A 10950-nucleotide genomic window follows, 5' to 3' on the forward strand; every position below is an offset into this window, starting at 1 on the left:
GGTTCGCCATACCCGTCCGTCCCTCTTTGCAATATCATTGCGTCATCGCTCAGGTGAGCAGCACCTCGTGTAGTAGTAGCTTGATCGCGCTGGGTACTTGTCACGTTCACCGCATTTCGTTCGCGTCGTCGTCTTTCTCCTGGGTCTGCATGCACGAATCAATCGCCGCATCTGCGAGTTCTTCCTCTCCTTCCTGCAAGCCAAGCTGCTAAAACGGGCCCGTCAAGCGAACGTCGCCTAGTTACCTTATCGCGCGAAGGAAGAAGCCGAGCGCAGCGTTCTACCCTGGTCACTGCATTCTTGGAGACACGACTATGCTCAGGAAGCACGAACTCGCTTTTTTCTTTGGAATGCCCACTACACGATCGCGTCACGTTGTGTCAAAATAAATAAAAACGCACTATGTTCTACCGTGGGGCACCCAGACGAAGAAGGGATGTGTACTTACAAATGAAAAAATTGATTGTGACAGGTTGGTCGTGTTTACCGCGCCCGCTGTGCACTCAGAAGTGCCCCATTCAATAACACATTGTGTACATTGTCACGCCTAATAATTTTTGTTTGTTTTTTTTTTTTCACACCTGGCGCTGCCGAGCTGCAAAATACAAAAAAAAAAGAAAGAAAAGTGGAAGGGGATGTTTAAACAGAATTTCTGCGCAAGTCAGAAGCAAGTACACAATAAGCGCTGCCCATGCAGCGTGCTGAGGGAAGCTGCACTTGATAGAAGTGGCACTCATGTACTGTACTGGTGCTGCGAACACTGCAGTTGTGAAAGCTTTACTTGGACGGACAGCTACGCAACAAGTGTTTCCATTTCGCCGGCAGAGGTGGTCACTCTAGGGAGGCTGGCTTCGCCGCCCACGCGAGAGGGGGGGGGGGGGGGGACTAGCCCATGATGTAAACGCGAGAGGTTCGAGCGCGGGAAATTCGAAAGCAAGGCGCGCTCGCGTGAGCCTGCCGTCAGATGGCGACACCAACCCACGAGCATTGCATTTTCAAGTGCACCCTTGGTTTCCCACCCACCTCCGCACAGGACGAGGCGTGTCGAATGTGTAACCAAGGCGCACGACAGTGGTTCTGCTCAGGCAAGCCTACCTATAACAAAAATTGTTCTCCATGTGTGTACCTTCATTTTCTCGTGAAAATGTGAAAGAGGAGTGAATGGGGCTTTTTGAGGCGCGTGTTGATCTTCGTTTCTATTATGATTATTATTTTTCACCCTTTCATTGAGTCCATTTCCTGCTTTTTGTGCCACATATTTAGCACTTAGAGGTTGGGGGGGGGGGGGGGGGATTGCTGATGTGTAAGATGGAAAAGAAGAGGAAAGTGAGCCCCGAAACTGTCTGCATCAGGATGCGACACCTCAGCGGTAGCTCACAAGGGATGGGGGGTGAGGGGGGATTAAAAGGGTGGGAATAAAAGTGTAGAGAAAGAGACATGAGGGAAGCCAGAGTGAGACGACATATCGAGGGAATAGGAGTAAAAATGAAACAAAACATTCGAACGCAAACACCCCGTACATCCAACCGCCATTGAGCGCACCTAGTAGTTTGGCAAGTATGTATGAGTGATTCTTAAGAGGGAAAGGAAGATAAAATTGAGTCCCGTTACTGTCTGCGATTGAGCAAGTAGGCGCGCTCAGTGGCAGTTGGATGTACGGGGTGTTTGTGTTAGAATGTTTTGTTGCGTTTTACTCCTTGTCGTTGCGCGGACGTGTATGCATATACCAACACTGCCGGTGGTCTCTCGTCGTCTTCGCCCATCTACGTAATGGTCGCAAATAAGCGACAACGCAAGGAGCAAGTTTTTTTGGCGTGGCAGTGCGCATTTGCCCTCGGTGATGCGAGGCGCTCTAGTGCGATGCGCGCTGTTGGCGTGAATGGTGGCGTCTCGCACTCCGTCGCGCCGCTTCGGGAAGCGACGAGCTACAGCGTCGATTGATGTGTTGCCTGGAAGGCGAAAGAAATGCGCAGCAGGCTGTATTGTACAGCGGTAGTGGTTTCGTTTCGGTGTACCTCTTTGCAGCCGCGAACTGCACGGTTGCCCGAAAATGAGCGCCAGCCAGCATCCTGGCGTACGCTTCCGCGCTCGCACGCGGACGGGTTCTCACGCTTCGGCCAATGGGAGGGAGAGAGATGGGTCGTGCGGCGAAGCCGCTTTTGCCGATCTCCGGCAGGAGCGCAGTTTCGCTCCGTCAGTCGAGGTGATCGGACGCACGCAGCATGGCCCGAACTAAACAAACCGCGCGCAAGAGTACTGGAGGCAAGGCTCCGCGTAAGCAGCTTGCTACCAAGGCTGCTCGCAAGAGTGCCCCTGCCACAGGCGGGGTGAAGAAACCTCACCGTTACAGGCCTGGAACCGTGGCCCTGCGTGAAATTCGCCGATACCAGAAGTCGACCGAACTGCTGATCCGCAAGCTTCCCTTTCAGCGCCTGGTGCGGGAAATCGCTCAGGACTTCAAGACGGACCTCCGTTTCCAGAGTTCTGCCGTGATGGCCCTACAGGAAGCTAGCGAGGCCTACCTCGTTGGTCTTTTCGAAGACACCAACCTGTGCGCCATCCACGCTAAGCGCGTCACCATCATGCCAAAGGACATCCAGCTGGCTCGGCGCATTCGCGGTGAGCGCGCCTAAGTTGGGCTGCTCCCTGCGCTTCGGTCGACAGGCAAGCAACAACAAACGGTCCTTCTCAGGACCACCAACGTGTCTGCTTTGGCTACGAGACCACTCCAGGCCACGTACTCCGGCCGCACCCTCTTTTGCTGTCATGTTTTGTACGTACGTGGCTGCCGTTGTCTAGCGCGCGGAAGAACGGAACGTCGGCGCGTCGTTATTACGAAGAAATGGCTCAGCTTTGACAAATTCAAGGTAAAAGTGTGTATCATTATGAGTAGACAGAGAAAAGGTAGGCTAGCTTCAGTCGGTGTGTGTGCAGCAGCCGTGCTGCGACCCTGTGGTGTGTCAATTTCATTTATGTGTTTACCTTTTTGCCCGCCGCTTGTAAGGTGTTTTTGAGGGCTTCTGTTTGCGTAACGCCATGGTGACTTGGGCTGCTGGACCCCGGCGCAACTTTTGGGTGCACTCGTAGGAGGTGATGAAGTTTTACCGAGAGACGAAATAAACAATTGTATCGGGCCAGTTGGTAAGGATCCATCTCGCTAGGAAGCGCAGCCACTATTACACAGACCTCACAACACAAGCGCTTAACTTCAACTGAACTTTCATTGCAAACGTCAGAGTTTATAAAGGGGGTGAACAGAGAAAAAGAATAGTAAAAGGTAGACAACAAAAAGCACACGTGCCAGTCCCGCACATTACTGTCTGTTATTCTCTATCACCCCATCCAAAAAACAGTTCTTTCCGCGTGAGCGCGATAGAGAGTGCACTAACACACTCGAAATCATCGCGTGTCATTTCCTTTCATTTCTTTTGAAGCTGAACAAGTTTTTGTGCCATATTCTGGACAATTTTTTTTTTTTTTTTTTGCAATAAACGTTTAGTTGAAGTTAAGCGCTTGTGTTGTGTGTTCTGTGTAATAGTGGCTGCGCTGCCTAGCAAGATAGACGAAATAAATTGTGTTAGAAGCACCAAATGGAATGCGCTAACGGCGGGTTCTCTCTCTCTCTCTCTCTCTTTTTTTTTTTACCTTACGTTTGTTTTTCTATTCAAAGGTATTAAATTTACTCTGTCCCTGTGCTGACCCGTTCAGGTGTCATCGTAAGGATAGACGGTTACGTGTGGAGCTTTTTTTTTTTTTTTTTTAATGAGAAATGACAACGCTTACATGCTCTTTTCTGTCTTTTTCGGTGCCGAGCTGCGTGATTTGGTTGTCTCTTTGCAGCATTTGGCGTCGCGCACTTGTGGCTAACTGATGTCGCGAGGAAATATATATAAAGTATAGAAAAACAAACACGCTTGAGGGTACGAACAGAGCCATCGTGACTGCGAAGCGAAACACGGCCGCGTCACCTGTTTGGGTGGTCCTTAGAAGGACCGTTTGGGGAATGCGGCGAGCGCGCGGAAGGGGTGCTCGCTTACGCCTTCTTCTCCGTCTTCTTTGGAAGAAGCACGGCTTGAATGTTGGGCAACACACCGCCCTGCGCGATGGTGACGCCGGAAAGCAGTTTGTTCAGCTCCTCGTCGTTGCGGATGGCGAGCTGCAAGTGACGGGGGATGATCCGGGTCTTCTTGTTGTCACGAGCGGCGTTGCCCGCCAGCTCGAGCACCTCGGCGGCCAGGTACTCGAGTACGGCAGCCAGGTAGACCGGAGCGCCAGCTCCGACGCGCTCGGCGTAGTTTCCCTTGCGTAGGAGGCGGTGAATACGGCCCACGGGGAACTGAAGCCCCGCGCGGCTAGAACGGGTCTTGCTCTTGCCTTTCGCCTTGCCGCCCTTGCCACGTCCGGACATGGTGTTGCTTTTCGCTTGGTACGACGCCGGTTGCCGAAAACAAGAAAGCTGCTGCCTTCTGAGATGAGAGCCGTGCTCGAATGGTTTCCGTTGCCACCATCGCGCGCCGCCGCTCGCGGGGAACGGATGAGAGTGTGAGAGAGAGAAGCCGTGCGAACCAATGGGGCGCGCGCGTTGTGCTGATCTCGTCAACACCCCTCGCTCATATTTAAGCGCGGCGAGACGGGGGGACACGCGCATTCGACTCTGGTCTCGCGTGCGTGTTGTGTGAAATCATGCCTCCCCAACCGTCTGGCAAAGCCGTCAAGAAGGCCGGCAAGGCGCAGAAGAATGTGCGCGCCACGGACAAGAAGAAGAAGAAGCGCCGCAGGAAGGAGAGCTTCTCCATCTACATCTATAAGGTGCTGAAGCAGGTGCACCCCGACACTGGTGTCTCCAGCAAGGCCATGTCCATCATGAACAGCTTCGTGAACGACATCTTCGAGCGTATCGCCGCCGAGTCGTCACGCCTTGCTCACTACAACAAGCGCTCGACCATCACGAGCCGGGAGATCCAGACCGCGGTGCGCCTGCTGCTGCCCGGAGAGCTGGCCAAGCACGCGGTGTCCGAGGGTACAAAAGCCGTCACCAAGTACACCAGCTCCAAGTAGGCGTGCGTCGTGGGCCACAGCGAGCAACGACAAATCAACGGCTCTTCTCAGAGCCACCCAAATTGTCTGCGTCGGCATAGGGGTTGTGCTGAGAGATTCGGCTCCGAATCCATCCTCTTCTCTCTGTTGAACACCGCTAGCAGGAGCGTTGGTGTGCCGCGCTCGACGTGTGTGCTCGGGGAGGTTGAACAGGTAAATTAGAGAAGACCGAGTGCGCGGAGAAAAGTGCCACAAGTACGGTAATGGAGGGAAAACAAAACCAGGAGCGTGGTAATTAAAAAAAAAAAAAAAAAACAGGGGGAAGGTGGCCGCTTCTCTCAAAAAAAGGTAACATGAACTCGAGTGTGTTCAGCTCTTGGGAAATGATAGAATAGGAAACTCGCGTCAGCGCTTGCCCGAGCAACTCCGACATGTCGGGCCAAATATGAAGGGGTATACACGGTATGCAGTGCATGCGGAGAGAAGGAAACTGCCGAACACTTGATAATGCTATGTAAAGGGCTTCACCTTATAGTTTAGAATGATGGCGCAGAGTTTTTCAAAAGCACCGGGGTTTAGAGACGGGGGAGGGCAAAATAGACTTTAGGCGGGTAGAATTAACTAGAAGGTGGTTATCTTATTGGTGGCTAAAGTCAAGGCAAGAGTGAAAACTAAACCATTCACTGCAAAGCACCGCGGTCCTATACTTCACTATTTAAAGAGAGAAAAAAAACAAGATAAATGTAGCTGTTTGTTAGGTCAGCATTATGGCTAGGTGGTGATAGCTGCCGCCCGATGTGAAGGGTACAGCCACATTCATCAGACAGCGCAGAGTTCCTTCTCTGCCACGCCATTCATTTGTTTACGAAATTGGGGCATTTATTTCTTGAGAGCGCAGGGCAGGCCCGTTTCGAGACTGTAGGAGGAGTGAATGTAGCTTAAAGTGCGTGGCGCGGTGAAAAATGTGCGGAAGCATTGATGCAAGAAAAGATAGGGGAGAAATATATAGACGCATGTGACAATAGCTGTAGAAGCAGAAAAGCGTGGCGGCGGACTGCATGCTAATTATTGTCCGAAAGCAAAGTATCGACAGCCCGAGTGAAGGAAAAAACAAAACTGTGCGTACGCATGACAGGGGTACCACGCAGGTGATTTATATAGTGCACAAAGAAGTACGAAATCCAGTAAAGAAAGGCGGTCGACACGAGGTATGGGCATTTCCCGTTTTCGCACCGAGTGCTCCGTTTGCGCGTCGCCGAAAGAAACATAGCCAGGCCGGCCAGCAAACGACACTGCTCGGCTTGACGTTTACATAATCACACGGTGTAGCGGAACACTGTGTTCTCTTCGAAAGAACAAATGCGCCTGTGCTAGGCACAAATGAGTGGTACGTTCCATTCGGAATGTGGTGGGAAACTTACCTTAAATGAATGAGCGGACGCACCGTTTATTTCCGCTTTGTTTTAGATTACTGACTATGTTCGGCGGGTCGACAGTGCATTTGTATGAAGCTTTCAAGCGCGATCATTTTGTAATTTCGCATCGTGCGTCCCTGCCACAAGTTCGGGGAAGGAATACTTTCAATATGGGAACCCTCATGATTGTGAAAGATGAAACTGCGACTACTTAAACACACTTGCACCACAGAAATGGCACGCGCAGTTTGGTATTGGGGCACGTGAGAAGGGAATACAATAGATGGGCATTGGCGCGCATCTTTTTTTCTTATTGATATGATATGTAAGGAGATGTCGGCGCACCATTATGGCGCCGGCTACTCCTTGGCCGTTGAGTTAAACTTGAACACGTATCTTGAAGCAAAACGTACAAAGCAGTGCATGGAAAGTAGAAAACTCGGGCAGAGATATGCAAAGACACACTTACACTTATACGCACATATCAGAACACAATGGTAAGTAAATGTTCGAAAGTCAATGAATGAAGTCTCTGATATAATGTCCCTCGATAATATTCGGTCCACCAGCACAAAACAGTAGAGCACACGTCTGGTCCGTATAAAGATGCATTCGCTCGTGTGTACATAATTGTCGACACGTCATTCATTTCACAACACACACATGATGAGAGTCACGTGATACTGTACATAATAAGTACATTTGTTACAAATGAAAGTTCGTTATTTCTTAATACTTATCAGCAATCCCGCTGTCTTGTAAAGAACGTGTTGATGCTTTTAAAGCGTGCGACTGTAAAACTCGAGTAGGCCACGGACCCAGAAGTTTCTTCATGTTAAACGGTCTGCGGTCTAATGCCAACTGTTCGGACTTAAGACGGCGTCTCGTGATGTGGACAGTCTACGAGAAGGTGACATACGTCTTCATCTATCAATCCGCATTCGCATTCGGGACTTTCAGCTCTGCCGTGTCTGTGCAAAGAAAAAAAAAAAAACAAATGTTTTTGTGTATGCCGTGCCTAGCCTCAATCGGTCAATTAGAGTTTCCGATATTCTATCTAATGCCAGCGTAATTTTTAATTCAATAAATGGATCGATGTGGTATAAATCGCACCTCTTTGTACTTTGGTCAAACCAAGCAGTTTTGCTCATTCTGAAAGTTGTATTCTTTATAATACTACGCAATTCACTTTTTTCGAAATATTGGTTGCCACGATGTGTAGACCTACTTTGTGTGCTCTGGACGGCTCTGGAAGGCCAACTGCAAATCTTCTTTGCACAGCTGATGCCGTCCGGATAGTCGTTGATAGATTACTTAACAGGTTGTCAGCCTCCGAAGGTATTATGTAAGCGAAAGTACGCATGCGTAAAACATGCAGCGAACGAACACTCTTCCAACGCTGTAAAGAAGAAAGAATGCATAAAGGGTGGTGCATTTTACGCTCCAATCTCGTCCTATGTAAGGCGCTTTAGAGTTAGGGCTGTTTTGCCTGTAATTGCGTGACCCTTGCAGGGTTCCTCACAGTGCAACCGTGCACTTGAAACGGGCAGGTGTTGAACCACCCCGCAAGGAGATGGGGAAACTTCGCTGCGACCGGACCGCTTGACAGTCCGTGTTTACGGGAGGAGAGGCGCGCCCGAGAGGAGGTGCGCTCTCACTCTCTGCCGTCCCCGTGAATGCTGAAATGAGCGCGGTCGCGTTGCGTGGCTTCGGTGAAACTGCCGTATCGCGATATGTAGTGGAGCTGCCACAGTAAAATTTGAGACACGCGTAGCCAGCCAAAGGTGCTGTTACTTTGCCGAATTTCACGTGCCGGCGTCCACAACAACGCGAGCACGCTTTGTTTAGAAATTTCCGGCCATGAGGCCGTGCCCGGACCGCGTGTGTTAGTCCCTTGGTTTGGCGACAAGGATGGCGTCAAAGTGACGCCGTGAAACGGGTTTCGTGCGTGCAAATGAGGCATTGATGTGATTAGAGAGAAAGCGAGAACATAGAAAAGAAAAAAAAAAAGAGGGGGGGGGGGCACACGCCGGGGACGAGTAGTCGCAAAGTGTTAAGTGTGCAGTTTATTTACGTGCGGCACACAGGTGAGCTGTTGCAGCTGTGAGTTTTGACAAATATTGCGTGTGTCATGTTCAGTGGACACGATGAAACGTTTTTTAGCGAACGCGTTGTATCCGCTGGGCTTGTACGTACGCGTACATGAATTGTCGCTTACTCGGTTTGATGTCTCCTTGCTGCTGGGGCAGCTGATACGACTGATACGCCATTTTGCAGCAGTGAAGGGTGCGTGAATGAATGGGCAAGAAACTTAGCAACAGTAACGAGAAAAGAATTAAAAACAAACAAACAAACGAAAGCATGTTTGCCGTGTATATTCAATCTTGTAGTGCAGAAAAATAGTCAGTGCAGCAACCTGCGCGGCCAACGCGCTCCTCGCGAAGAAAAGAGGGAGAGAGAGACGAGCTGGCCGCCGACCAACCGGCGTGCGCCGTTCGCCTTCCTCCTCAGTCTCGCGGGCCGGCGCCGACACCGCGACTCGATCGTGTCGAGCATTCGCTTTCCGGGCGCGTTTCGAAGCAGAAGCAGAAACTTCGGAAGCCGTCATGTCTGGCCGTGGCAAAGGTGGCAAAGGGCTGGGGAAGGGTGGCGCCAAGCGTCATCGAAAGGTGTTGCGTGACAACATCCAGGGCATAACCAAGCCGGCCATCCGTCGTCTGGCGCGCCGTGGCGGTGTCAAGCGCATCTCTGGCCTCATCTACGAGGAAACTCGCGGCGTTCTCAAGGTGTTCCTCGAGAACGTGATCCGCGATGCCGTCACTTACACCGAGCACGCCAAAAGGAAGACCGTGACAGCCATGGACGTCGTGTACGCCCTCAAGCGTCAGGGCCGCACCCTGTACGGATTCGGAGGCTAAGAAGCCAGCGGCGTCGCCTGCAGCCAGCCAACGAGAACACAACAGCCCTCTTCAGGGCTACCCACTTGATGCTTCGGCAGTGTGATCCCAGCGGTTCGCCATACCCGTCCGTCCCTCTTTGCAATATCATTGCGTCATCGCTCAGGTGAGCAGCACCTCGTGTAGTAGTAGCTTGATCGCGCTGGGTACTTGTCACGTTCACCGCATTTCGTTCGCGTCGTCGTCTTTCTCCTGGGTCTGCATGCACGAATCAATCGCCGCATCTGCGAGTTCTTCCTCTCCTTCCTGCAAGCCAAGCTGCTAAAACGGGCCCGTCAAGCGAACGTCGCCTAGTTACCTTATCGCGCGAAGGAAGAAGCCGAGCGCAGCGTTCTACCCTGGTCACTGCATTCTTGGAGACACGACTATGCTCAGGAAGCACGAACTCGCTTTTTTCTTTGGAATGCCCACTACACGATCGCGTCACGTTGTGTCAAAATAAATAAAAACGCACTATGTTCTACCGTGGGGCACCCAGACGAAGAAGGGATGTGTACTTACAAATGAAAAAATTGATTGTGACAGGTTGGTCGTGTTTACCGCGCCCGCTGTGCACTCAGAAGTGCCCCATTCAATAACACATTGTGTACATTGTCACGCCTAATAATTTTTGTTTGTTTTTTTTTCACACCTGGCGCTGCCGAGCTGCAAAATACAAAAAAAAAAGAAAGAAAAGTGGAAGGGGATGTTTAAACAGAATTTCTGCGCAAGTCAGAAGCAAGTACACAATAAGCGCTGCCCATGCAGCGTGCTGAGGGAAGCTGCACTTGATAGAAGTGGCACTCATGTACTGTACTGGTGCTGCGAACACTGCAGTTGTGAAAGCTTTACTTGGACGGACAGCTACGCAACAAGTGTTTCCATTTCGCCGGCAGAGGTGGTCACTCTAGGGAGGCTGGCTTCGCCGCCCACGCGAGAGGGGGGGGGGGGGGACTAGCCCATGATGTAAACGCGAGAGGTTCGAGCGCGGGAAATTCGAAAGGAAGGCGCGCTCGCGTGAGCCTGCCGTCAGATGGCGACACCAACCCACGAGCATTGCATTTTCAAGTGCACCCTTGGTTTCCCACCCACCTCCGCACAGGACGAGGCGTGTCGAATGTGTAACCAAGGCGCACGACAGTGGTTCTGCTCAGGCAAAGCCTACCTATAACAAAAATTGTTCTCCATGTGTGTACCTTCATTTTCTCGTGAAAATGTGAAAGAGGAGTGAATGGGGCTTTTTGAGGCGCGTGTTGATCTTCGTTTCTATTATGATTATTATTTTTCACCCTTTCATTGAGTCCATTTCCTGCTTTTTGTGCCACATATTTAGCACTTAGAGGTTGGGGGGGGGGGGGGGGATTGCTGATGTGTAAGATGGAAAAGAAGAGGAAAGTGAGCCCCGAAACTGTCTGCATCAGGATGCGACACCTCAGCGGTAGCTCAGAAGGGATGGGGGGTGAGGGGGGATTAAAAGGGTGGGAATAAAAGTGTAGAGAAAGAGACATGAGGGAAGCCAGAGTGAGACGACATATCGAGGGAATAGGAGTAAAAATGAAACA

The 10950-nt window shown here is 51.1% G+C and overlaps 1 protein-coding gene across 1 annotated transcript; it reads left to right on the forward strand.

The window, feature by feature from the left end:
- Positions 1-8963: 8963 nt before the first annotated feature.
- Positions 8964-9462, forward strand: LOC142792990 (histone H4). The gene has a single exon (XM_075885720.1). It carries the CDS (start codon positions 9059-9061, stop codon positions 9368-9370), a length of 312 nt encoding a protein of 103 aa, XP_075741835.1. The 5' UTR covers positions 8964-9058; the 3' UTR covers positions 9371-9462.
- Positions 9463-10950: the final 1488 nt, after the last annotated feature.

This window comes from Rhipicephalus microplus, unplaced genomic scaffold, assembly GCF_043290135.1.
Source record: "Rhipicephalus microplus isolate Deutch F79 unplaced genomic scaffold, USDA_Rmic scaffold_266, whole genome shotgun sequence".
In the NCBI taxonomy this organism is placed as follows: domain Eukaryota; kingdom Metazoa; phylum Arthropoda; class Arachnida; order Ixodida; family Ixodidae; genus Rhipicephalus; species Rhipicephalus microplus.